Below are 27,713 nucleotides of genomic sequence, written 5' to 3' on the forward strand. Positions count from 1 at the left end.
GCTCCAGGTTGGGACCTTGATTGGGACACAGAGCCGAACCGGCGCCATTCCGTTCAACCATTTGTATTCCCCTGTCCCTCCCCCACCGTCTCAGCCTGTTCCACGGGCAGTGGAGAAAGAGGACGACTTAGAGGGGTCCGAGGACCCTCTCGCACGGCAGAGTGGGTCAGAACAGGAATGGAAAGAAGAGCTAGAGGATGCTGGTGGCCTTGACCTCTCCTCTGACCCTGGTTTTCTTTCTCCTCCTGATGTGGCTATGGAGGAAGGCGCCACATACACTATGGTGCTCCGTAGAGCAGCTGAGTCCCTTGACCTGCCTACAGTGACCCTCAAGACTAATCTCCTCACTGAAGTACTTTAGCTGTCGACAAGCTCTTTGGAAGCCCTGCTTCCGTTCAGTGAGGCATTAACTGACGTCTTCATGGGCACCTGGTCTAGACCAGCCACTGGGGTTCCCATGGATAAGAATGTGGCCCAGTGCCATCGCCCGGCCCCGGGTGACCCTGCTTTTCTGTCCACCCACCCAACCCCGGAGAGCCTGGTCATCCAGGTGTCCACTTCCCTAAGCGCATTCCCTACCGCTCCGCCAGATAAGGAATCCAAGAAGCTGGAACAGTTCGGCAAGAAACTGTTTTCATCTGCCAGCTTAGGGCTGCGATCGGTGAACTCCGCATGCCTCTTGGGCCGCTATTCCCGTGCTGTGTGGGACACGGTTGCGCAGGTGCTGCATCAGTGTCAGGAGGAGGCTCGGACAGTGCTTTCCCAAGCTGTTGCTGAGGGGAAAGATGTAGCAAAGTTCGCCATCAGGTGTGGACTGGACACCGCGGACAGACTGGGTAGTGCGATTTTCCACGACAGTGTCCCTCCGTCGCCACGCCTGGTTGCAGTCCACTGGTTTTTCGGGGGATGTTCAAAGTTCTCTTATGGACATGCCCTTTGATGGTACTCGCCTATTTGGCGATAAGGCAGATAGTGCGCTGGAGCGTTTTAAGGACTCCTGGGCTATGGCCAAGCCTTAGGTCTCTCCACCACGCGCCCGGCCACGTCTGCTTTTTGTTCCTTTCGTAGCCACAGAAGGGGTACCCTGACACGTTCGTTCAGCCAGAAGCCTGCGCTGAACCAACCTCTGCGCGCGCCGAGGTGGGGCAGGGGGCCAGCATGCAGATTAGTCCACCTCCGCTCCCGCAGCATCCGCCTCAAAGCCTACCTAGTCCAAGCTTTGGAGCACAACCCACGCCGGTGGGCGGCAGGATTTGCCATCACCTTCCTCACTGGCGTTCCGTTACCTTGGACAGGTGGGTGCTGCAAATCGTCCAAAGGGGCTACACCCTCCCTTTCGAGACTACATCTCCAGCCATGCCACCTCAGTTCCTCCGCATGTCGGGGGACCATGTTGTGCTTCTCCAGCAGGAAGTCACGGCCCTCTTGGAAAGAGAAAGGGGGGCTGCGTCCCATCTTGGACCTCAGGAACGTCAATCGCTTCATTCGGAAGGAGAAGTTCAAGATGTTGACTCTAGCTCAGGTCTTGGCTGCCCTCAACCCTCGAGACTGGATGGTAGCGTTGGACTTGCAGGACGCTTATTTTCCCCTCCTTGTCCTGCCGGCCCACTGGCATTACCTGCGATTCACGGTGGGCTAAAAGCACTTTCGGTTTGCTGTGCTCCCCTTCAGCCTTACCAGTGCCCCTCGTGGGTTCAGGAAGGTGGTGGCGGTGGTCTGCGCAGATCAGGGAATTCAGTCTTCCCCCTATTTCAACGACTGCTTGTTGAAGGCGGGCTCGCCACCAGGCAGTCGTCTCCCACCTCCAGACTACGGCCGACCTCCTGCATTTGCTGGGGTTCTCCATCAACGTGCCAAAGTCGCACCGAGTCCCTCTCAGAAGCTCCCCTTCATCTGAGCGGTTCTGGATACTGACGAAGGCGGAGACGCCGAAACACGTTTGTTAAACCCTCCTTTTGAAAAACTGCAAAATGCTATGAATAAATATGGCATGTAAACTGCGCTATACGGCTTGAGTGCTCTTTTTTGGGAAACGATCCGAGGATTGGGATTGAGTTTTGTTGATAATTGAACGCACCCCACCGTGTGGCAAGAGGCACCCGTGGCAAAGTGGAGCAGCGGTTGGTGGAAGAGAGTAAAGGAATATATATATATATATACATATATATATATATATATATATATATATATATATATATATATATATATATATATATATATATATATACACACACACATGAATGTGTGAGTGGGTGGGTGACTGGCTGTGTGGTTTTGTGGGTGTGTGAGTGGTGTTCTGGGTCTCTGAGTGGGTATTAGTGGCTCTATGATTGTGTAAATAGGTGTGAGTGTTTTTCTGGGTCTCTGGTTGGCTGTGTAAGTGGGGGTTTGGGTGTATTTGTTTTAAATTGGGATCTGGCTCCACGACAGATTCATACGGAGGCCGTGCTGAGAGTTACAGTGGATCCAGTGACCCAAAAAACCCTGGATTTGGACAATCCCACATGGGTCAGTGAGTGGGTGTGTGAGTGACTGGGTGGCTGTGACGATTTTCTGGGTTTTTGAGTGGGGACAAGGGTGGCTGTATGAGTGTGTAAGTGGTTGTTTAAGTGGCTGTATGTTTCACTGGCTGTTTGGATCTGTGGTTTTGTGGGTCTCTGAATGGGTGTGGGAGTAGCTGTTTGGGTGTATGAATGATGTTCTGGGGCTCTGAATGGGTGTGTTAGTGGCAGTATGAATGTGTAAGGGGTGTGAGTGGTTTTCTTAGTCTCTGGGTGTGTGAGTGGTGGTGTTGCTGTGTGTGTGTGACTTGTGGTGTGGATCTGTCTGGGAGTTTTTTGGGGGGTCTCTAAGTGGGTGTGCTAGTGGCTGTATGGATGTGCAAGTGGGTGTGTGTGGTTATGTGGGTGGGTTTGTGTGAGTGGGTGTATTTTTTTTAATTGAGATCGGGATCCACCACAGATCCACATGATGGGCCACACTGAGAATCATGGATCCAGCGCGATCCTCTTGCGCCAAAAAAAACCTGATTTGGGACAATGCTGTCACTGATCATGTCATGAGTGATGTAATATGTGAGGCTAGAAGCAGTGCATTGCTGGGGTATACGTTTTAGTTAGCTCAGGTAACTATAACTGCTGAATTTCACTGGTTTTGTACAAGTGAAATCTGAGCCTAACTATAATGTCCCTGTAACCGTTGTTTTTTTCAGTGAATTTCTAAGGTTTTTAAAATGTTCTAACTGTAATCTGACTGTAATCTGTAACCGTGGGTGTGTGAGTGGCTTTATCGGTCTCTGAGGGGGTGTGTGAGTAGGGTTGTGGGTGGGTGCGTGGCTGTATGGGTCTGTGAGTGACTGGGTGTGTACATATCACAAGTGGATGTAGTGGTTCCTGTGTGGAGCAGTGAGTGAGTGAGTAGGTGTATGTGAGTGTCTGTGAGTGGGTGCATGAGTAATGTAAATGTAAATGTATAGGCATTTATATAGCGCAACACTTACCCGGAGGGTCCCAAGGCGCTTCGACCGCTGCGAAACCCTTCCTGGCTTCCCTGAGAGATGGTCCCTTAATGGGTATCTCCAGGGTGAGACCAGGCATCCCCGGCGGTCTGGTGGGGCCGTTAGTGAAGATGAGGCAAGCTAATGCCCAGAGTTGCCGAGTGTGATCGCTGATCAGAGTGGGCACCGAGGCGAGAGAATTATCGAGTCCGCTGACCCTGGTCCAGAAACCTGCCGTGCCGGGAATCGAACCCTGGTCCCGGGCCGTCCTCTGCTCTCGGGTCTGCCGCCTCTAACCAGTGAGCCACACTACTTCACAGTAGGTTTGTGAATGGGTGCACAAGTGTCTGACTGGGTCTGTGAGCACCTACAAGCATTTAATATTTAACCCTGGGGAGGTGGTGGTTCCCAAGGGGTCCGCCCACCCCTGCTTGATAATATAATTAGCCCCAGAGAGGTTGTGGTCCCCAGGGCATTTTTAGGCCCGACCCATCCGGGGGCAACAATTAAAACAAGTGCGCGTTTTATTTAAAAAAACATTTTTTTTAATTCATGACGATATTCGCAAATAGTTTGCAAAATTCGCAGTGAATTAAAACACATTTTTTTTTGCTGTGGCAGGGTTCCAAGAGAACCCTGGCTTGGAGGTCAGGTTACTGCTACTCTGCCCCTATTTCCTTTTTGCCCTGTGTTATTGTGGCACTCAGCTGAAACCATGTCCAAAGAAGCTGAAGTGGTGGCAGCCAATCAGCTCTGCGTTTCCCTGCACAAGCTTGTTATCATTCGCAAATTAGGCACAATCGCAGATATCCTTATTTGGTTTTCCTTAAGTTTCTCAACTACTACTGAACAGATTTTCACCAAATAACTGAAAGCGTGATATCTTCGAACCAAAAGCTACCTTTCTTTCAAATTTGGTGTAATTCCGACCAGCTGTTCGGGTTATGGTTGTGACCAAAGCTCCTATAGGAATTAACATGGGAAATGCACTTTTTGACCACACCCTTTTTTCTTGATCCCCGATTGTTGGATCGCCTAGAAACTGTCCATGCGCAACAAGAATCTCCTGCGCACTTTTTGGGGGAAATTTTTGTTAAGATTCATCAAACGGCGCCAAAGGTATAGGCAAGTCAAAAAATACTTTCTATGGAAACATGGTCCTAACTATACCTACTGGTGACCGCCAGTAGATAATATGTGTACATATAAGTGTGTGTGTGTGTATATATATGTATATATATATATATATATATACACTGAAAAAAACATAGGTTTCAGGGGTGTTCTAGTTAGCTCAACATTTCACTCATACAAAACGATTGAAATTCCCACACTATAGTTAGTTGTACTAACTATAACTCCCGCGCCGGCAATCCACTGCTGATGTCACATAATACATCATTCATGACATGGTCAGTGACATCACTGATGCCATCTCAAATGACATTACTGATGACCTCACCCATGGTTTTTTCAGTGAATTTCTAAGGTTTTTTAAATGCTAATTCCTAACTATGTACTGAGAACAGGAGTATTAACCCATCAACCAATTGGGATTGGGGTATAAGATAGTGTATGCAAAACAGTATCCCAAAGGGTATAATTAAATGAAACAATAAACAATATCTAATAAGGATATCTGTACAGTATTATCCTAAAAGGAAAATCAAGGAGTCAGTTATTTTGTTCATGATTGTGCTAAAAAAGCATCCGTTTATGATTTTCAAAATTATGAAAGGAAGGATAAATAAATACAGTTACAGCACTGTATAAATAATTAAACAAATGACATAGATCAGCCCAAGGAGTATGTACAAGGTGCACGAGTGCAGTGAGTGGTGACACTACGGCAGCGCAAGTGAAAAGAGATACAGCGTGAACGGCGCAAATTGCGAAGTGCAGATATATACAGTGAAAATACACAATGGTTTCCAATTAAATAGTGTTTTAGTTCAATGTTCATAAGGAGAACCACTGCGGGGGCGCCTAGAGTCTGGCTGTGTAGTCGACGGCGTTCACGCTGTATCTCTTGTCACTTGCGCTGCCGTAGTGTCACCACTCACTGCACTTGTGCACCTTGTACATACTCCTTGGGCTAATTCCTAACTATAACACCCCTGTAACCTATGGTTTTTCACTGAATTTCAAAGGTTTTTTAAATGCTAATTCCTAACTAGAACATCTCAAACCTAAGTTTTTTTAAATGATAGTTTTTAAATATATTCTTTTTAAAAATATTTTCTAGCTATATATATTTTTTAGAAGTTATTTTTTAAATTACATTACAAATTAAATTCTTTTTTGTACATAAAAATATTTTTTTTCATTATTTTATATTGTTTATAATAAACGTAAATTATTTCTTTTTTTTTTCCTTTTTCTTGGAGTCGCGCACCCGAAGCGCATACTGCTCGTTTAGTGCGCGAAACGTGTCCGCCATTTTGCTGCGTAGGATGTACGATGGGTACGACTTTTCCAACGCGGTTGCTACGCGACCTGTGCGCGACTTCTGGCGCATACGTTAGTTGTACGTATTACGCGACATGACGGACGCCCGGTAGCGCATGACGTCATATGCATATTGGACGTGGTGGGTGCTAGACTCCCGTGATTTCTTAAATGTCGAAAAAGGTATTTATATTATTATTATTATTATTATTATTATTTAGCGACTTGTAAAGCGCCTGGTGACCCGAGGGCATCCCCGCGCTATGAAAATTTGTTATCCAGATGAGAGGGAGAAGGAGAAAGGGCTTTATTTGGGAAATAGAAGGGTTTTAAGTTTTTTTCTGAAAGTCAGATAGCTGGGTTCCAGTCTGAGGGAACGTGGGAGGGAGTTCCATCCAGTGGACGCTTTTTTATATATATATATATATATATATATATATATATATATATATATATATATATATATATATATATATATATATATTAAGACAAGATTATCTGAGGTTATTATAAAAATAATATTCTTTAACTTTCTTAAAGCATATCACTTTTTAATGAGCGAAGTCGCGCTGGGTGCGAGCATGGTGCGTGCTGAGTGCGCACATCGTACGCACATCCAACGCGCACCCCATGTGACCTCAAAAAAAGAAATTGGATTGGTTCATTACACTTCCTATTGAAACTATTGAAGGACCCCACTCATTTCAATCACTCTTCTCAGAACTTTTCTTTGGGAAAGACCTCCTAAGAAGATCTGCTCTTTTTTGCTCATTGCAAACCTGATTGACCACATCATTTTGAGAATGGCTATAAATCCTGCTTCTTCATCAGATTCCGAAGAGTCTAACAGCCAGGAATTTGTTCCAGAACCTCCCCCTCCAGAGAGGTATTCATCTATAGTGTGGAAGTTTCTCACATTCCCACCTGGACTAAAAAAGGTCAATGCTTACCGTTACCGTTGCCAGCTAAGTTTGTCAAGAAGGTTATGAACGTGCAGCTCTGTACATTTCTCAGATCTTCTCAGGGTCTGGACAAAGCCCAACATGGGTTCAGGGAAGGTCATAGTACAGAGACTGCCCTGATTAAATCTACTGAAGAGATCAGGAAGGCGTTGGATGCAGGGGGACATGCAGCTCTGGTCCTTCTCGACCTGTCCGCGGCCTTCGATACGGTCCACCATAGTATTCTGGTGGATCGTTTAGAGGACTGCGGGGTTCAGTGGAGGGCCCTGAACATCTTGAAAGCCTTCCTTGTGAATAGGGTTCAGGTGGTGGCCTTGGGAGATTTTGAGTCTAGACCTTTCAAACTCCCAGGCGGGGGGTCCCGCAGGGGTCCTCCCTTAGCCCCACCCTATTCAATATTTATGTTTCATCTCTCGCCCCGGTGATCCAAGCTTTCGGATTTGAACTAACATCTTACGCAGATGATACTCAGATCGTTGTATCACTGCTCCCGGGGAGAGAAGAAGGCGTAGCTGCCAGGTTTCACGACTGCATGACTGCAGTTAGCACCTGGATGGCAGGTAACTGCCTCAAATTGAATTCCTCCAAAACCGAGGTTCTCCTCTTTGGCTCTGATATCAACTTCTGGAGCCCCAAGTGGTGGCCGGACAACATGGGAACCCCACCCACTCCGGTAGCTAAGGTTAAGAACCTAGGTGTCCTCATTGACAATCAACTATCTTTTAAACCTCAAGTCAATGCACTGATCTCCTCTATCTACTGGACCTTGAAAATCATCAGGAAGATTTTTCCGTTCTTACCGGACAGTAGCTGAAAAACGGTGGTGATAGCAATTGTGCTCTCCCGCTTAGACTACTGCAACAGTCTTCTCCCAGAGGCCCAACAAGGGCTGCTCAATAAACTTCAAGTGCTGCAAAACGCTGCTGTGCGCCTTATTGCGGGCCTACCTAAGTTTGCGCCGGTTGCCAGGAACTTAGGAAATTGCACTGGCTCCCAGTGCGCAAACGGATAATGTTTAAATCACTGTGCATTGTTTATAAGGCGGTACATGGATTGGGTCCATCTTTTCTCCAGCAGCACTTCCAGCTGTACACGCCAGGCAGACAGCTTAGGTCGGCCAATAAAGGGCTGATTAAGACAACCAGAATCAGGAAGGCACAATGGTGGGGCAGGAGCTTCGTTAGAGTCAAGTCAAGTCAAGTCAAGTCAGAGAATTTATATAGCGCACTACATACCCAGAGGGTCTCAAGGCGCTAAGGAAGGGGAGGAGGATTACTTGTCAAATATCCACGTTTTAAGTTGCTTTCTGAATGCTAGGTGGTTCTGGGTAAGGCGAAGGTAAGTGGGGAGTGAGTTCTATGTTTTAGCAGCCAGGTATGAGAAGGATCTGCCTCCCATGGTGGTCTTGTTGATGCGAGGTACAGTGGCGAGGGCTTGGCTGGAAGAACGTAGTTGGCGGGAGGGGGTGTAGAAGGACAGTCGTGAGTTGAGGCATTCTGGTCCGATGTCGTAGAGTGATTTGTGTGCGTGGGTTAGCAGTCGGAAAGTGATTCTCTTGTTGACGGGTAGCCAGTGGAGGTCTTTCAGGTGACCAGAGATGTGTTCGTTGCGTGGGATGTCTAATATGATTCTGGCTGAGGCGTTTTGGATTCGTTGGAGTTTCTTCTGGAGTTTAGCGGTAGTACCTGCGTAGAGGGTGTTTCCGTAGTCCAGTCGGCTCGTGACCAGAGCATGGGTGACTGTTTTCCTGGTTTCGGTGGGGATCCAGCGAAATGTTTTTTTGAGCATGCGAAGAATGTTGAAGCAGGATGAGGATACGGCGCTGACTTGTCTGTTCATTGAAAGTGAAGAATCCAGGATAACGCCTAGGTTCCGTGCGTGGTCTGTCGGGATGGGTGCTTTTCCAAGGGCTTCCGGCCACCAAGAGTCGTCCCATGCAGAGGGGGATGTACCTAGGATGAGGACTTCTGTTTTATCTGAGTTCAGTTTCAGACGGCTGTGATTCATCCATTTAGCAACTTCTTTCATTCCTTCGTGTAGGTTAGTTTTGGCGGTGCTGGGGTCCTTGGTGAGAGAAAGGATTAGTTGAGTGTCATCCGCGTAAGAGATGATGTTGAGGTTGTGTTGGCGGGCGATGGCCGCGAGGGGGCTCATGTATACGTTGAAGAGGGTGGGGCTGAGTGAGGATCCTTGTGGTACGCCACAGATGACTTCGGTGGCCTCGGACTTGAATGGTGGAAGGCGGACTCTCTGGGTTCTTCCGGTGAGGAACGAGTTGATCCATTCAAGTGCTTTTCCTTGTATTCCGATGTTGCTGAGGCGTTGTAAAAGGGTGCTGTGGCAGACTGTGTCGAATGCTGCAGAGAGGTCGAGGAGGATGAGGGCGACTGTGTCTCCATTGTCCAGTAGAGTTCGAATGTCGTCTGTTGCTGCGATGAGGGCGGTCTCAGTGCTGTGTTTTGCTCGGAAGCCAGATTGTGAGGAGTCGAGGGATTTGTTGGCTTCGAGGAAAGCGGCGAGCTGGTTGTTGACAGCTTTCTCGATTACTTTGGCCGGGAATCGAAGGAGCGAAATGGGGCGGTAATTTTTGAGTTCGGTGGGGTCCGCTGTGGGTTTTTTCAGAAGGGCGGTGAGTTCAGCGTGTTTCCAGTTTTCCGGGAAGGTGGCGGAGTTGAAGGAGCAGTTGATGACGTCTCGGAGGTGCGGTGCTATGACGGAGTCTGCTTTGTTGAAGATGTGGTGAGGGCATGAGTCTGTGGGGGATCCTGAGTGGATGGAGTTCATCAGGCGGATGGTGTCCTCAGTGGAGATTGGGTTCCAGTCGTTAAGGGTGTTCGCGGGGGGAGAGTGTTCAGCATGTGGTTGGGTGGGTTGGACTCCGGGTTGGTTGTCGAAGCTGTTGTGGATGTCTGCAATCTTGTTGTGGAAGAATGAGGCTAGGGAGTCGCAGAGGGCTTGAGAGGGGGTGATGTCGTTGGAGTTGGCCGAGGGATTGGAAAACTCCTTGACGATGTTGAAAAGTTCCTTGCTGTTGTGGGCGTTGTTGTCAAGTTGATCCTTGAATGCTGTTTTCTTGGCCTTTCGGATTAGTTGGTGGTGAGTGCGGGTGGCGTTTTTGAAGGCGTCCTTGGTGCTGGTGGTTGGGTCTTTTTTCCAAGCTTTTTCAAGGGTGCGGCAGAGTTTCTTGGACTTCTTAAGATCATCGTTGAACCATGAGGCCTTCTTGTTGCCAGGTTTGCTTTGACGTTTTTTCAGTGGTGCTAAGGTGTCGGCGGTGTTGGATAACCATATGGTGAAGTTGGCGGCGGCTAGGTTTGGGTCCGAGGAGTGGGCTGGGGTGTTTAGAAGGAGCGATGAGGAGATCTGGTCGGTGGTGATTTTGTTCCAGTTTCTTTGCAGAGTTGGTTGGAGGTGGTTGGTGGGTTTGGGCTTGTTGTAGGTGAAGTGAACGCAGCTGTGGTCAGTCCAGAGGAGATCCGTAGTGTGGCTGAAGGAGACATGATTGCTGGAGGTGAAGATGGGGTTGAGTGTGTGACCTGCGATGTGGGTGGGGGAAGTGACCAGTTGTTTAAGTCCGAGGTTGGCGAGGTTGTCCAGGAGGGTGGTGGTGTTGCGGTCGTTGATCTTTTCAAGGTGAAAGTTGAGGTCTCCCAGAAGGATGTATTCTTTGGAGGGGAGCGCGTGTGGAGTGATGAAGTCCGTGATGTCTTCACTGAATTTTGCGCGGGGTCCTGGTGGTCTGTAGAGGAGGGTGCCTCTGAGTGTGGTTTTGGGGTCGATGTGGATCTGGAAGTGAAGGTGTTCGGAGTTGGCGAGGTTGGCGTCAGAGCTGGTTGAGATGCGGATTGATTTCTTATGGACGATAGCGATTCCTCCTCCTGTGTGGCTGGTACGGTCTTTGCGAGGAGCTGCCACTGCTTGGAATTCCCTGCCCCTGGCCTTGATACAAAGTGCAGACCTTTTGGCCTTTCGAAAAAATATTAAAACATGGCTTTTTATACATTAGGAAGAGCCGGACACTTAGGGGAGCCATCATTTCAGCGCCAGGACACCGCTCGGTAACAGTGCGCTTTATAAATGGTATAAATAAAATAAATAAATGCGACCAAAGTAACGTGCAGAATATGCAAAGCGGTCCTCTCTAGAGGAAATTCCAACAAAAAAATACTTGCGTGGGACTGCGAGCATGAAAAAGCATTTGCAGACACGCCATCCAGTTAACCTTGCACAAGAGGAGATGAGAAGACTACGACAAAATGTTCCTGCACCACCAGCTGTACCAAGTACATCTGGGACAGTACCCTCAACTTCGAGTTCATCACCAGATATACGTCCCCAATTCGCACGACTCAGGATGAGTTGTGTAACATGCGGACGTCTCATTTGTTATGGTGAACAATCGGGTACTTAATTGTCGGGCTGTCGACAACCACCATTGTTCGTTTTTTTTTTTTAATCCTTACAGTTTTTGGTTCTGTTGGTCCTTTTTCCCTGTTAAAAAAAAAAAAATCATTCAAAAAAATACAAACAGAAAGAAAAAAAAAGTTCTTTTCAGAACTAACTACTCTGGTTAAAGAAAGAGCTAAACTAGTATGCTACTGTATGAAAGTTTAGATGAATGTATGTGTAGTGCATAATTGACTGAAAAAATACATTTGCGATGTGTGGAACGGGAAACAAGTTACAACGCAACTGTTACAACGGACTACTGTTACAACGCAACTTCTACAACGCAGGATCCTTTACAACGCATGCCTTTACAACGCATGACATTACATAGCAGATGCTATTACAACGCATGCCATTACAATGTAAGTATAGGTAAGTTTATCTTTTTTAAAACATTTATTTAATTTGGGTTTTGAGGTACAGGGGTATTTTTAGGGTTCAGGGCTAGGTTTGGGTTTTGGGGTACAGGGGTATTTTTAGGGTTCAGGGCTAGGTTTGGGTTATGGGGTACAGGGGTATTTTTAGGGTTTAGGGCTAGGTTTGGGTTAAGGGGTACAGGGGTATTTTTAGGGTTCAGTGCTAGGTTTGGGTTATGGGGTATAGGGGTATTTTTAGGGTTCAGGGCTAGGTTTGGGTTAAGGGGTACATTGGTATTGTTAGGGTTCAGGGTTAGGTTTGGGTTAAGGGGTACATTGGTATTGTTAGGGTTCAGGGCTAGGTTTGGGTTATGGGGTACAGGGGTATTTTTAGGGTTCAGGGCTAGGTTTGGGTTATGGGGTACAGGGGTATTTTTAGGGTTCAGGGCAAGGTTTGGGTTATGGGTACAGGGGTATTTTTAGGGTTCAGGGCTAGGTTTGGGTTATGGGGTACAGGGGTATTTTTAGGGTTCAGGGCTAGGTTTGGGTTAAGGGTACAGGGGTAATTTTAGGGTTCAGGACTAGGTTTGGGTTATGGGGTACAGGGGTATTTTTAGGGTTCAGGGCTAGGTTTGGGTTATGGGGTACAGGGATATTTTTAGGGTTCAGGGCTAGGTTTGGGTTATGGGGTACAGGGATATTTTTAGGGTTCGGGGCTAGGTTTGGGTTATGGGTACAGGAATATTTTTAGGGTTCAAGGCTAGGTTTGGGTTAAGGGTTACAGGGGTATTTTTAGGGTTCAGGGTTAGGTTTGGATTTTGGGGTACAGGGGTATTTTTAGGGTTCAGAGCTAGGTTTGGATTTTGGGGTACAGGGGTATTTTTAGGGTTCAGAGCTAGGTTTGGGTATTGGGGAACTGGGGTATTTTTAGGGATTAGGGATAGGTTTTGGGTATAGGGGTACAGGGGTATTTTAAGGGTTCAGTTTTAAAAAAAACTACTTTCAATAAAATAAATAAATTAAATTAATTAAATATTTATTAATTACAATTTTAAAAAAAAAGATATACTTACCTATACTTACGTTGTAATGGCATGCGTTGTAATAGCACCTGCTATGTATTGACATGCGTTGTAAAGGCATGCATTGTAAAAGATCCTGCGTTGTAAAAATCGCGTTGTAATGGTATGCGATGTAAAAGTATGCGTTTTAACGTCAAACATCCATTCTAACATATGCCAAAGGCAGAAATGGAACTGGTCCAATCAATTTTATCCACAGATTGAGAAAGCTAGGAAACATGTGAATAAATCCGTTTCTGCATTTCTCCGAGACTATAGAATAGGGTCCAGATACCACAACAATCTGCGTTTCAATATGCATGGCATCTATAGGAGTGATGGTGTACATTTTACAGATGAAGGGAACAGAGTCTTCCTCTTGAACTTTAGACTCTGCATCGGTACTTACTTGTAGGTACTAAAATCTCTCAAACACAAGGGCGCTTTTTAGAGCCACCTTACAACTAAACATAGAAGCTTGATGTATATCTGAAAAATATTTTTCTTTTTCTTGCTTGGATATGCGCAGCATGCGTGGTAGGATACGCTTGCAAACCAGAGGGCGCGCTGAGCGCCACGCTGGGTACGCGTATCCTAATTTTACCGTAAAAAAAAATGAATAATCTGCCCTTAATTTAAATATTTAGTGCTCCGGGGAGGTGGCGGACCCCGAGGCTTGAGGGGGCCTTTCAGCCCCCCAACACATTTACATTTGCTGCGGGGGCCCGTGAGCCCCCCGCACATATTCAACCAAAGCCCCAGGGGTGGCGGTCCCCGGGGCTGTGGGGAAGGCCCGTGAGCCCCCCCACATATATTTTAAAAAAAAGACCTGGGGTGGCGGTTTCCGGGGCTGGGGGGCCCCTCTGGGCCCCCCATTATAATAAAGCACATTGGTCCCGGGACTTGGCCCCCCGGGGGATAATTAGCACTAAAGCGCGTTTCAGGTTTTTTTTTATTTTATTCACGGTATTCGCTTATCCAAAGTGCATCCAGCGATTTCTTTAAAAAAATAAATATATATGTTTTTGGCCTTGGGGGTCCTTGTAGGACCCCCTGAGCAGGCCTAGGGCGTCAGGGTGTTTCTACCCTACCCCCTTTTTGCGTTTTGCGCCTTTCTCTATTTTTTTCTTGTGCCCTGTTTCTACCGAAACACAAGATGGCTGCCAACACTTCCTGGTTTGGAGTATTGACAGAGTTGACAGCCAATTAGCATGCAGCTTGAGATCGTAAAGCTACGCGCATACTCCTCGGAGGATACGCGTACCCTACTTCATCCATAGATATATCTAGGATTTTACTTTTGATTTTCTCAGGAACTACTGCACGGATTTACACCCTATGGAAAATTGCATGGGGAAAACACGTTTTGGGACCCCCTTTTTTCTCGGCCCCCGCTTGACGAATCACCCCAAAACTTTCAGGAGAGGAGCGGCGCCAGTTATTCCAAATAGAATGTTGCGGATTTCCTATGGAAACTAGGTCCTAACTATAACTACCTACTGGCGCCAGTAGGTAATATATACTTACCTGCAAAATACTTACATTTTCGTTGTAATGGCAATATGTGTGGTAATGGACGCATTGTAAAGGTTTGCGTGGTTCTGTCAAACATCCATAATTAAAATGCGAAAATTAACAGGTGTGTATGGTGTCTTTTCTCTAAAGTCAACCTTTAAAAAAATAAACTACCTCCGACTATGTTGTTGAATGCGAATTTGCCTAGCCTTGGTGCTGGTAAGTTCCAATTGTATTAAGATCTCGGAGGCGAGGATTATGCCATTCTTTCATCGCTTTATTCTCTACAGCAGCAAGAAAAAATAACACAACTACTTTTCCCATGAACATTCGGGGGAAAGAATAAAGTCAAACATGAGTCCTATTACAGTGTCCATGTACAGGTGTCTCCCATCATGCTCCACTGTACTTGTCTCCTCCTCTTTCTTCGCGCGAAGCCAGAACATCCGTCCACTCACGCATCTTGTTTAGAATTATCTGCTCCTGCAAAAGAACACACCATCAGATCCATCCTATATCAATAGAACGTCAGCTTTAAAACAGGAAGAGCAGTACACCGCAGAGCCATAAGCGCACATTCGAAAAGAACATAAACGCTTTACTTACATTGTATACGGGGAGGGTACACTTCGATGAAGTCACTGGGGGGGATAATCCTCGCCTCCGAGTCCTTAATAGAATTGGAACTTACCAGCACCAAGGCTAGGCAAATTCGCATTCTATGTCAGGACCGGAGGCTTCGGATTATGCCAGTTCAAAGCTGATCGACCACCAATCTGGCCACATCAATAACTGGCTTGAAATAGAACCTCTTGAACGTGGAGTCCGAGGACCAATCGGCCGCTCTCATCAAATCCTCCAACCGAGCCCCAAGGGCAAAAGCTTTAGACGCCATGGCACCTCGCGTGGAGTGAGCTCCAAACTGTTTAGTATCAATCCCCGCCTCCTGCATGATCCAACGCACCCAACGGGCGATCGTCGGAGAAGTAACTGCCTTATACGGTTTACACAGGGCAATAAGCAGCTGTCGCTCACCCGGAGGGCGAGTATCTTCTGTCATATCCTCATAAGCACGGAGGCACTGCACTACGCACAGCTTAGGGTAGTCCTGAAAAGCCGGGTACGAAATGACCCTAGTATGCGTTTTGGTCCGCCTGCTGACGGTAAAGGAAACTCCTTCAGGAGAAAAAACCCTGGCCGTTACATCTAGCGCTCGGACGTCCGAGACACGCCTGCAGGACACCAGGCACAACAGCATGGCCAACTTAGCCGTCAACTCCTTACGCGTTAAAAACCTGTTCGGTTGCCAGGAAAGGAACAAATTCAGCACTCTGTTCACATCCCACAGGGCGGAATACCGAGGCTCCGGCGGCAAGGCAAGCCGTATACCCCGCAAGAGCCTACAGACTAAGGGGTGTTCGCCGACCGGGGACCCTTGAACCAGGTCGTGCCCCACAGACACCGCCGACCGGAAAGTGTTGATCGATCGATAGGCCAGGCCCTGATCAGGCAGTTCCGCCAGGAAATTTAAGACACGCACTACAGGTGCCCCCACAGGATCCAAACCCCGTCGCACACACCAACGGCTCCACCGGAGCCAAGCCGATCTGTAGCGTTTGGTCGTGCTGTCGGCCCAAGCCTTGGAGAGCAAGTCCTCAGCCGCTCTCGAAAGGCCAGGCAACGTCCAGCGTCGCCGGAGAGCCTCCACGCCATCAGGCGCAACGAACCCTCCAGGACTAACCTGTGGGGCGCTCCCTCCGGATTCAGCAGAACGTGGGGAGACTGGGGGAGTAGGATCGGAGAATCCCAAGAAAGTTCCAGAAGAACCGGAAACCAAACTTGCGACCTCCACCACGGAGTGATCATCACTACCTGTGCCGACTGGCGGCGTAACAACGCTGACACCCGCGTTATCATTGAGAACGGTGGAAACGCATAGCCCTGTATTCCCGACCAGTCTTGGAGGAACGCATCCGTCGCCTCCGCCAAAGGGTCGGGGCGCCAGCTGAAATACCGCGGGAGCTGGTGGTCCAAGCGGGACGCGAATAGGTCCACCGAAAACGGGCCCCAAAGGTCCGAGAGCTCCGCAAACAGGGTAGGGTCTAGCTTCCAAACGCTGGCGTCCAGGATATTCCTCGAGTGCCAATCGGCCACCTCGTTCTGACGACGCGGCAAATATTCCGCCGTAACCGACACCTGGCGGTCCAGACAAAAGTGCCAGAAATCCCTGGCCAGGTCCGCTAACATCTTGGACCTGGTACCGCCCAGGTGGTTGATGTAACGGACCGCCGACACGTTGTCCATCCTCAGAAGGACGCAGGATTGCACTCTGTCCTTGGTCCAACATTGCACTGCGAAGGAGCCCGCTAGCAACTCCAAGCAGTTGATATGCAAGGACTGCTCGAGAGCAGACCAGGCGCCGCCCGTAGAGAAGTCTCCGCACCGCGTTCCCCAGCCTGAACGGCTGGCGTCCGACTCTATCACGATATCTGGGGCGGAACCGAAAATCGCACTACCATTCCAGGCTTCCATGTGCGTAAGCCACCACTGCATTTCGTCCCTCACGTCCTCCGACAAAGGAATCAGTTGAGAGTACGTCAGGCCTCTCTGCAGGTGGTACGCCTTCAAGCTCTGCATGGCGCGGTAATGAAGGGGACCCGGGAAGATAGCCTGGATTGAAGAGGACAACAGGCCCACTAGCCTCGCCAGTTGGCGCAAGGAAATCATCCGCTTTGCTAGGGTCTGTCGCAACTCGTGTCTGATCCGCGCCATCTTCCTGGCCGGCAGGCTCAAGGTGGCCGCCACCGAGTCTATGGTGAAACCGAGGAACGTAGCGCACTGCATGGGAACCAAGAGAGACTTCTTCTCGTTGGTCACGAACCCCAGGCCTTGCAAAAGGCTGATCGCAGACTGCAACTGTGACCGCAGTCTCTCGGGGCACTGGTCCATGAGCAGCATGTCGTCTAGGTAGACTATCATCCTGACCCCCTGAGCCCGCAAGGCCTCCACCACCGGCCGCTACATTTTTGTGAAGCACCACGGTGCTGAGGAGAGCCCGAAAGGAAGAGTGGTAAACTCGTAAACCTGACCGTCCCACCTGAACTGGAGGAAACGCCGATGAGGGGGAAAAATGGGAATCGTTAGATAAGCGTCTTTCAAGTCCAGCCTGACCATCCAGTCGGACTGTCGCAAGACGTCGCGCAGTAGATGTATCCCTTTCATTTTGAAATGCCGATACACCAACCACTCGTTGAACTCCTTCAGATTTATCACGGGGCGACTGCCCCCATCGACCTTGTCTACTAAGAAAAGATTGCTTATAAAACCTGAGGGGTGCTCGCAAGCGCAACAAATCGCCCCTTTGTGGAGGAGGGCAGCGACCTCTTCGCTCACCAAAGCCGCATCGCGCTGGGAAAAGGTAATGGGGCGAGGACGCTGTAGCTGACACGGACGGCCATGGAACTCCATTTGGAAGCCCTGAACCGTCTGCAGCACCCAAGCATCGCTGGTAAGGGAGGCCCATGCAGGAAGAAACTGCGCCAAGCGCCCCCCACTTTAAAACTCGCGGAAGGCAGAACACTCACCCCGGCCACCGCCTTTCTGTTGGCCACGCTGACCTCCACGACCTCCGAATTTCTGCCCTCTCGTGGGGTAGAAATTATTGAACTTGGCCCTGTCCTGGTACTAGCCACGTCCGGAGCCTTGACCTCGATCCGAGCTAGCGCCCCGGCCGAACGAGCGGCCCCTGCCTCGTCCGGCCTTGTCGAAAACCCGGGGTGCGAAAACCTTTTTAATATTGGACTGGGCACGATCCAGGGACGTGAAGGTGGCCACAAACTTCCCCAGTTCCTTGATGAACGGGTCACCAAACAAGCCCCCCTGGGCTACAGCACCCGCCTCCGACGAGGCGAGGTCGCCCAGCTTGGGATCCACCTTGATAAGCAGGGAGCGCCTCCGCTCCGTAGAGAGGGCGCAGTTGGCGTTGCCAAGGAAAATAATGGCCCTCTGGGCCCAGTTGGAAAGGACCTCCGGTGAAATCGCGTCACCCGACACCTTGGCCTCCTCCGCCATATCCAGGATCTTGGTAAGGGGCCCGACAGCATCCAGAAGCTTGTCTTGGCAAGTGCGCCAGGATCTGTCGATACCCTTCCGCGGGTCCTTGACAAATTTCTGCAGGAAGGTCGCCATCTTCGGATCGATGTCCGGGGTCATGGCCACCTTGCCTTCCAACGACGGCCGGGGACACTCCGCGCGCAGGCGGCTCCTAGCATCTTTGTCCACCGGCTTCCTCAGCCTATTAGCGACGTACTGGGCCACCTTGTCACACGGGACCCACTCTGATGAACGGGGGTGGACGATATCGTCCGGGTCCAGCATGTCCGACGGACCTGCGGAGGATGAGGGCTGAGAAGGGAGCCACGACCTGGAAGAACAGGCCTCCTCCTCTGAGTCCGGAGAGTCGTCGTCGTCGCGTTGCGGGTCCGGAGACATCGCAGGTGGAGAAAGCGGTGGAGCCTCCGAGGGAAGAGGCGCGGGAGGCTGTGCGTCTTCCAGGGCCTTGAAGGCACTCTTTACCCTGGCGAAAGCCGCCGAATCAACCCCCTCAGTGCAAAGCTTCTTGGGAGGAGGCGGGGTAGGGGACGAATCTGGCCCGGAGGCCGGGACCGGCGCCGGAAGCAAGGCGGCAAACTTGGCATAGGCCTCGTCCAGGCGCGCCGAAAGACGTTGTTCCAAGGGGACCATAGCCTGGTCGACCGCGCGGTAGATGGAATCGTCGACCGCCTGGTAAAAGTCATCGTCCAACGGGACGTAGTTCAGGGGGTCCTCCTCCGGATAATTGTCCGCGTTCCCCTGCATAGCGAGTTAAATTAGGCTCTAGCAACGGGAACGGCAGACAAGACCAATGACCCTCCTCAGGGCGCTCTATAGTCTGGGGAGTCCCAGCGATATGGGTGGCCAGAGGCCCACAATGAACGGGCAAAGCCCTGGAAACGCTGCAGCCCACAGATTCTCGGGGCGCCTCCCGGCAAAGCGTTCCCACAGCACAATTACGACCCCGTAGGGCGTTCGTCAAAAGTACAACCCAAAGGGCGTTCAGAAGCAAAGGAGAAACCTAATTGCGACCCCGCAGGGTGTCAGAGCCGGGAGGCTAGGCACGGGCCGCTGGTGACAGGAGCACGCCAGAACACTCTAGAAGCTTCTGGGGGCGCCCCTTCAGCAACGAGACACCGGCCCCTGGTGGCCGCGCCACCACACCGCACACTACTGGGCAAAGATCGCGTAAGGAGCGCACTAGGCGTCCCGCGACCAATCGAGGGAATCTGTGGAGAAAGAACAGAAACCCGACACCCGGCCCAAAGGCCAAAGGCACCACACAGAAACCCAAAACCCAGGAGAGAAGGAAAAAACCAACTTAACTTGCTGCGAGCAGCGAAGAAAGAGGAGGAGACCAGTACAGTGGAGCATGATGGGAGACACCTGTACATGGACACTGTAATAGGAATCATGTTTGACTTTATTCTTTCCCCCGAATGTTCATGGGAAAAGTAGTTGTGTTATTTTTTCCTGCTGCTGTAGAGAATAAAGCGATGAAAGAATGGCATAATCCGAAGCCTCCGGTCCTGACATAGAATTCAAATACGCCTTAGTAACTTTGTTTAGTGACTGCTACGTTCTCACATTTGCACCAGTTTCCAAATGATATTGCTTTGCTGGAGACAAAATTGGATATGTATTAATTCGTGTTTATTTTTGTTTCCTTTAGGTTGTAAAACTCTCCGAAATTGTAACCTTAGCGAAACAAGCCCAAGTGGATGTGAAATTTCAGTTGCCAATTTGATATTGATCACTGCATGGCTGGCTGAAAGTTTAATGATGTGGTATATTATCAGAACACTGTTATTTGTTTTGTTCTTTTGACTTTTTAATTAAATGCCTCGTCGGCAAGCAGTACACCTTTCTACCTGGTGTTGAAATTGTATATTCTTGTTGTCAGAAATCGTACTAGGATTGGGATGTATTGCTTGTGTTTGAATCTTTATTCCAAGCGTCGCCCCTTATGTACACCACAAGCTTCGACTGCACAATAGAATTATTACTTAAGGCTTGTCCATTAATATCAACAATGTCTGAAAATGTGCACATTCTCAACAGAGGAAATCCTGTCACATATTCACTAGAAATGAATAGACACAAACTTGCTTTATGTTAGAGGCCTTTTTTGGTTGTTAAAAATATTGTTAGGTGAGCACAAATGGTTATTTTTGGATGGTGCGTTTCTCCCAAAAAATATTAACATCAGCATGAGTGAACTTTATACTACCTGCATATTTTACTCTCAATTCGTTCAGACACTGTTTGTGTTAATCCTGTTACGATTCCCTTGTGTTTATTATAAGGCTTTCGCCTCCCAAGTAAGGTTAAGATAGGTTGACTGAATTGTAAAGTTTAAACCTATCAGATGGATATTCTGGGGTGGTAGGGAGTCACAATCTAAATTCTACTGGGACGTCCTGTTATTTCAACTTCCTGGCTGTGTATTTACTTTGTTTAGCAAGTTCCCATCAAAGATAAATGAGCACATAGTCTTGACAGGTTATCATTTATTAATAGGCATTGTATGGCCTTTCATATAATGATTTAAATAGTGTTTCCATAGGGTTGAACGTCCTAGCATGTTCTAAATAATAGTGTTAATGCATAACCGGAAACGGCTGCAAAGTTCTTTGAAATCCCCATTTATTTATGTGTTGATGTCCTACCTAAATTAATAGTTTCAATCAAGAAACCACCAGATTCACTCACATTAATATTTTATAGACAACCATTTAAAGTTGTTGAATACCATGTAAGCATTTTTTTCATATTTTTTTATGTTACTCCGATGTAAAGAAAAACGTAATTTTAGTGTCGATTGGTTCTTTTTAAAGTACTGTATGAGGCAAGAACACCAGGGCTGCTGCTTCATTTGAACGCACTCTTTGTCCCATGTTACCCTTGTGTATATAGATATATATATATGGAGTACAAAATAAAAGTTCTGAAACATATTTATGAAATGGGTTTTGCTGTTGGAAAAAAATTGTTTCAATTACAAATGATAAAATACATTACAATTTGAACAGCCCGCTTTCTAGCATATGTTTTGCTTTGATGACATTTCTACTAATGAATGCAGTTTTGTTATCAAATATTTTTGCCCGTTTTAGAATTAATCTAATTTATTGTTTTGGTTGTGTAACATTATATTTATTAGCTGAACTACAGTGACTTATCTGTTAACATTTTGTGTTAGGTGAATCTCTTCTCTACATTTCTTCTTCACCCACCCATATAGCAAGTATTTTGTGTTTTTTCAATAGCCGGATTTTGTTTGCAGTCAACTGCTTTCCGAGGTCCCTTGGGATTTGGCGAGACACCATGAACACTTTATCTTTTTCACTATATGATGTATGCAGATTGACTATTGTCTGTCATTTTGTCTATTCGGACCCTCTTGTTACCGTATAACTGTTAGAGGCTTGCATTGTCCCTATATTTGTTTGCTTTCAGTTTCACAAAAAAGTCATCTATAAACGACAGAGGCTGAAAACGCAGTTTAAAGAAATCAGCATCCCTTCCTCCTAAAGAAATGCATTGGAATCGGATAGCCATTTGTCCTCGGATTAGGGGTCTGGAATTCAAGATTCTCTGCGTTGTTCAAATAGAGGGTGAGCCAATTCCCACAATGTCTTGAGTCACTTTTCCTGAACTGCACTCTTTAGTGCAGCATGAACATAGTGAAGCGAATGTGCTTGACAGACTGTTGGAACGCTGAAAGTCCAAAACTAAAAAAATCTATCCAACTGGCAACTGTGGACAAAGACTTAAAAACAACCCTGTTCACAGAAGCCTTCATCTCCCACCCATCCATGAAGCCTTCAGCCCTATTTCTCCTCCCACCTCTCCCCCTCTAGAATGGTCCTTAGAAAATCTCGTCTGAAAAGTCTTGCTTGCCTGACCATCCACAATTGTGAATGCTGGTTTTATCTAATGTGTCCACTACACCAACACACTCATCAGCTTTACTAAATGACTCAGCAATGCTTTCGCAAATCATTGAAATAAATATATTTATAATTCCTGCTATGCTTTGGCCCACTGAAACTAGCTGATCTGTGTTTCTGTTGTAATCAATTGGGTTTTTTGTACCAAAGAAGATGGGTATCCGTTCTTAAGGCCGGCCTAAATGTGATGACATTAATGTCTCAATTTTTGGATTGTCAACCATAAACACTGGAATATCTCAGCCTGTTTTCGCAGAGGCCGCCAATCTCCCTGGGGGGGGGGGGGGGGGGGGGGGGGTAGGGGCTCAGGGGCCGACGCCATAACCCACGCCGAGCCCTGGAGGGAGAACTGGTTCTGGGCAGGGTCGGATTGGGATCACAATTTGGCCCGGGCACTACCGAAAAAAGTGGCCCGCGTTCAAGGGATTATTCAATTAACCATGAAAATGATATAAAATCTGCAAAAAGGAATTCTAACCTGAACATGCTAGAAAAGTTAATTCTTCTGTACAGAGAAAGAAGTGCCAAGTTTGCAAATTTTGCTTAGGCCTCGAACAAGGCCTAGCATAGAATGAGGCTTAACAGCTCTCTTTTGAGAAATCACATTACACAAAGACTTAGACATGTCCTGAAATCAACACACAAACATGTTGCCACATTCTGGCCTAGAATCTAAAATAGAGTGCAGTCAGACCTACACACTACAAACAAAAACTAACCGACACTTACTAATTAATATTTTTGGCATATAGAGAAATATGCCCCTTGTCTGCATTTTGGATGAGGCCTTTAAAATAAAGTTACATTATTAACTGGCACACAAATGAATCAGTAAATTGTGCAAAGAAATGGTAAACAAAATGGTTCCTACCGGTTCCTTCTTGCTTCAGAGGAAGGGATCGGCTAGCAACACATTGCATTTCTGGGTGCTGGATGTGGCAAGTCAAGTAAACCTTTGAGGAAGACCTACTGCACGGAGTCTAGTGCAGTATTTCCTGGATTTGGTGGGATGACAATTGAGGTACACTCGATGTAGCTTTGAGTACTGCTTTACTCAGCCTACTTTGGTCAGCCCTGTGGAGAGTGGGATGCCAAGAGGATTAGATGGCCCCTCTTGAGTTAGAGCTTGGCAGTGTGGTGCATCTGGTTACAAGAGTAACCAAATAGAAAAGGCAGGGTGAACACTCTGTAGTTCTGTATGGGAGTGTCAGGACTAGGGTGATCAACTGGCATGGGTGCAAATTCAGGATGGGAAGTGTAAAAATTCAGGACAAAGGGTTAAAATTCAGAACAAACCTTCTGGACAAAAGGTACGTTTTACAGACCCTTCAGAAGAGGTTGCGCATTATTATGTAAGTAAGTAAATAGACAACCCTTTAAGCACTAGTCAAAATAAGTTCATATCAGGTTGAACCAATCGTGTACTTCACGTTTTTTCAGTATGCACGCAGCTTTGATAAACTGTGCAGGTCTTTTTGTGATATTTCATATGATAATAATCTATGTATATGGTTACAGCACTGGGTTGTCCAGTCTGATATTTTGTTTACAATTCATGGTTCTGAGCAGGCATGTTTGGTGAGAGAAATGGTCAGGAAGATCTGCTTGGATAGTCATTGTGAGATGTAAAGTGGCAAACATAAGATGCCGCTAATCCAGATCCAAACATATTCAACCATTTGTAAACCTATCCATCATGTATTCTTCCATCCATCATTTCACTCATCCATCCCTCCATCCACCCTTTTACTCATCCACCCATTATCCACCCATTCATCCACTCTTTCACCCATCCATCCATTCACTCATCCATCCACCCAGTCACTCACCCTTAGACACATTCACCCTTTCAGTCATCCACACATCCATCCTCACTTTTTCTCTCCATCCACCCTTTCACCCAATCCATCTCTTCACTCATCCATCTAGCCATTTGCCCTCTCACCCATCCAGCCATCCTTTCACTTTCTTATCCATCCACCCAGTCACTCACCCTTCCACCTATTCACCGTTTCAGCCATCCATTCTCCCTCCATCGACCCTTTCACTTAGCCATCCATCCTTCCTTCCATCCACCCAACTATCCATCTACTCATCCACTCATGCATCCATCCATTGACCCTATCACTCATCCATCCTTTCAATCAACCATCCATCTTTTCTCTCATCCATCCTTTCACTCCTTCACTCATCTATCCAATCTTTTGCCCATGTACCCTCCCTTTCACTCACTCATCCATCCTTACGGCCACCCTTTCACACATCTGTTCATCCATTCACACTTTCACTTATCAATTAATCAATCCATCCATCATTTCACTCATCCATCCATCCATCCATCCATTCTCTCTCATCATCCATCCATTCACCCTTTCACTGATCCATCCAGCCATCCCTTCACTTACTCTCTCACCCACCTTTTCACAATAATTGTGAGCTGAGCCTTTGTACGCAGAGTTGCAGACAGAAGAGACTCATCAGGAACTCACCCCTCGCTGTAGTTCCTAAAGCAAAGGGAGGCGTTCAAGAAGCCCCTGCACATAGTCAATCTGAATCCTTGGAAGTCATGAGTCATGCATGATGCACAGTGCCAGGCCCTGAGGTGTCTGTGACATGGTGTTGTTTCCAGGGCTTTAAGTGGGATGACAAAACTGAGGGGTCTCTCCAAAGGGGGTGTTCAATGTAATTATGGGCATAGCTTAAAACACCTAAGCTACAAATCTGTGCTTGGCATAGTGTGCCGCCCGACTGGTATTTTGCTGCTTCTGTCATTGCGTTCAGATATATAATACAGCAAGTAATGTTACACCTACAACAAGCCAGAACTATAGGTTTTGTCAATGGTTGTTAGTTGTATAAAATAGAAAAGCTGCAACCATGACTTCCTTGAATGTAATATTGAAAATGCATCAGTTCTAAAATGATGACACCGAGAAAGAACTATAACCCTTTTTTTAAAAACTTCTTGCAGGGGGGAGGGGGCAGGGGGGGCTAAGGTGAAGATTGTGCGCTTTCAAAACATCATCTGGCCCCCACAACCAGACCCATTCTTCCTCGCCCACTATGCCCTGAATGTGAGGGGCTGTGGGCGAGGTGTTAAGACTATCACTGTTTCCCAGGCGGCCTGGTGAAAATGTCTCAAAAGGCCTGAGAAACACCTGGCCCCCAGGGAGACCGATTCTTGTAAACAATCACCCCCTCCCCAGCCACCCTCAGCGTGATTGCTTTGCAGGGCAGGGGGTGCAGTAGAGGCCACAGCTGATAATCGCTGTATGGCCTGCCAGTGAAGCGCTTTCATTTCTGTCTCCGTGCCCTCTGTGGGCCGTTTTTATTCTCCCATTTCCCAGTCGACAGAGAGCAGACAGCAGAGAGCACTGTCTGTGGACTGGGAAAGGGGAGAAAAAAAACGGCCCACAGAGAGCACTGAAACAGCGGCCCTTCGGCCGATTCCCGAATGCCCGCAGTGCCAATCCGCCCCTTGTTCTGGGCGCCCAAAAGCACCCAGAAGCACTGCTATGGGTGCACTGCCCATTCCTATGAGCGCCACAGTGGCGCCAGGCCCCTGTCCCAATGGGGGGACAGCTCCCGAGCATCCGAAAGGTGTGGGGGGATATAAGCCGTCGCTCCCTCAGGTAGCTCCTAACTTCGTGGAGCAGGGGAGTGGCTCACTGATTTTTCAGAGGAAGCAGGTTACGGAAAGGCGAAGCGCTGCCGGAAGAAAGAATTGGAGCAGAAATCTGAGCCGTGCCACGCTCTTTGAGCAAACATCGGGGGAGAACTTTGGGGAGAAGTGCTCTACCCTGCCGCGGCTGGAGCCACGATTAACGCAACATCGTCACCTATGAAGCCTGAGCTAAGAGCATCGGGGTCTCAAGGCGTGCTCTACTCTTCTGCGGCTGTTGTCACAATTAACGCAACATCGACAGCGGGGGAGTCGGGCCCGCCTTGCTCTGCCTCCCTGCGGCCGGAGCTGACCGCGCTCGCTATCCCTGCCGCAGTTGAAGCTGCAACTACCGCGAGGTAAAAAATAAAAGTGGGGTGAGTCAAGCCCGCCTGCTCTGCTCTACGGACCTACCCAGTCATCTCCCCACCAGCGACTCTTTGCCCCCGTAGCTGGTGCTCGCGTGCATCAGCCAGTGCTCATGGCGGGAGGCTAAGCAGATCAACGTTGTTCCGTCGAGCAGCTGCCCAGGCCCCGCCCATTGGCTCCACACAGGACGATTTGAAGGGGCCATCACTCATTTGATAGTTATTCGTGAAGCAGCCAAAAAAGTAACAAACGAGCATGTGGGGTGAAGGATAAGAAAAAGAGGGTATCCGGCCAGGAGCAATGGCAGCGCAGGAAGGGCATCCAGAGAAACTCGGGGAGCTACTGAGGCGCATCAGGGCAGTCTCTGCAGTACATGGCAACGATTGACTTCAACCACATTTGGGCCAGGAAGGAGGCGAAAGGTCAGGGGCCCACGGGGCTGGTGACGCTGGGCCATCAGCACCCAAGAGACGTAAGAAGACAGCAATCAAACAGCACCAGAAGAAAGCCCCCTGGAAGAAGCCACAAATGAGACCTGCCACCTGAAGCCATTCTGGCAATGACAGGTGAACACAGCGGGACCCTCAGCAGAGCTGCAAGCTGTGAGCATATTAAGACAATTGTGCAGGAATGTTTAAAATCAATGGTACCCCTATTACTCAAGGGCATGGGGCAGGGGGTTGAAGACACAGGGGGCCAGAGTGCAGAGGAGGTATCTGGACTGCCATAGCATCTATTAGACCCAGGCTGCGCGCGGCAGGAAAGACTGCATGGGCAGATAGCACTGGACGCACGGGGTGAGCTGGAGTCTGTATTGGCAGCATGGGGTTACATTGGCACAGCAAGTGGCCCAGCGCAGGAGGCGGCAGCTGCAGAGGCGTATACCAGACCATCCCCTGGTCCGGCCTCCCTGACCACAAGAGCCACAGGTCTAGCAAGCCTCATTCCTTTACCAGTCAAGGAAAGGATATGGAGAAAGGAGTTTGTGGATATTATTTCCCTGCTAGAGATCCAATTAGAGGGGTTGGATCCTACAGTATGCGACAAGAAGGATGAGGATAGAAGGGAGAGGCGCAAAGAGAGGAATTATGATAATTGGCTAGACGCTTTTAGAATAATGGCGTGCATCATAGTTGAAAAATTACCGCGCTGCGCAGCTGACCTCTGGCTATATGAGGCCAACATTCACTGGGTACAAAGGCAGTTTCCCGGGGACGCGTGGCTGGAATATGATAAGGGTTTTAGGCTAACTATGCAAAGACACCCAGAGATGGGGTGGAATGAGGAGGACGTCTCTGGTTTCATACACAAAATGTTGGTTGCCAAGGAGGGCAGGCAAAAGCGACCAGTC

General features: G+C 48.2%; 1 protein-coding gene across 1 annotated transcript in view; it reads left to right on the forward strand.

Moving 5' to 3' along the window:
* Nucleotides 1–21,477, forward strand: part of SUCLA2 (succinate-CoA ligase ADP-forming subunit beta) — a 431,233-nt gene extending 409,756 nt beyond the window's left edge. Inside the window, exon 11 of the mRNA XM_086934991.1 lies at nucleotides 20,052–21,477. Within this exon, the coding sequence (XP_086791117.1) occupies nucleotides 20,052–20,126 (75 nt within the window). The 3' untranslated portion in view covers nucleotides 20,127–21,477. The remainder of the gene's footprint in view (nucleotides 1–20,051) is intronic.
* The last annotated feature ends 6,236 nt before the right edge of the window (nucleotides 21,478–27,713 follow it).

This window comes from Lissotriton vulgaris, chromosome 8 (assembly GCF_964263255.1).
Source record: "Lissotriton vulgaris chromosome 8, aLisVul1.2, whole genome shotgun sequence".
Taxonomy (NCBI): domain Eukaryota; kingdom Metazoa; phylum Chordata; class Amphibia; order Caudata; family Salamandridae; genus Lissotriton; species Lissotriton vulgaris.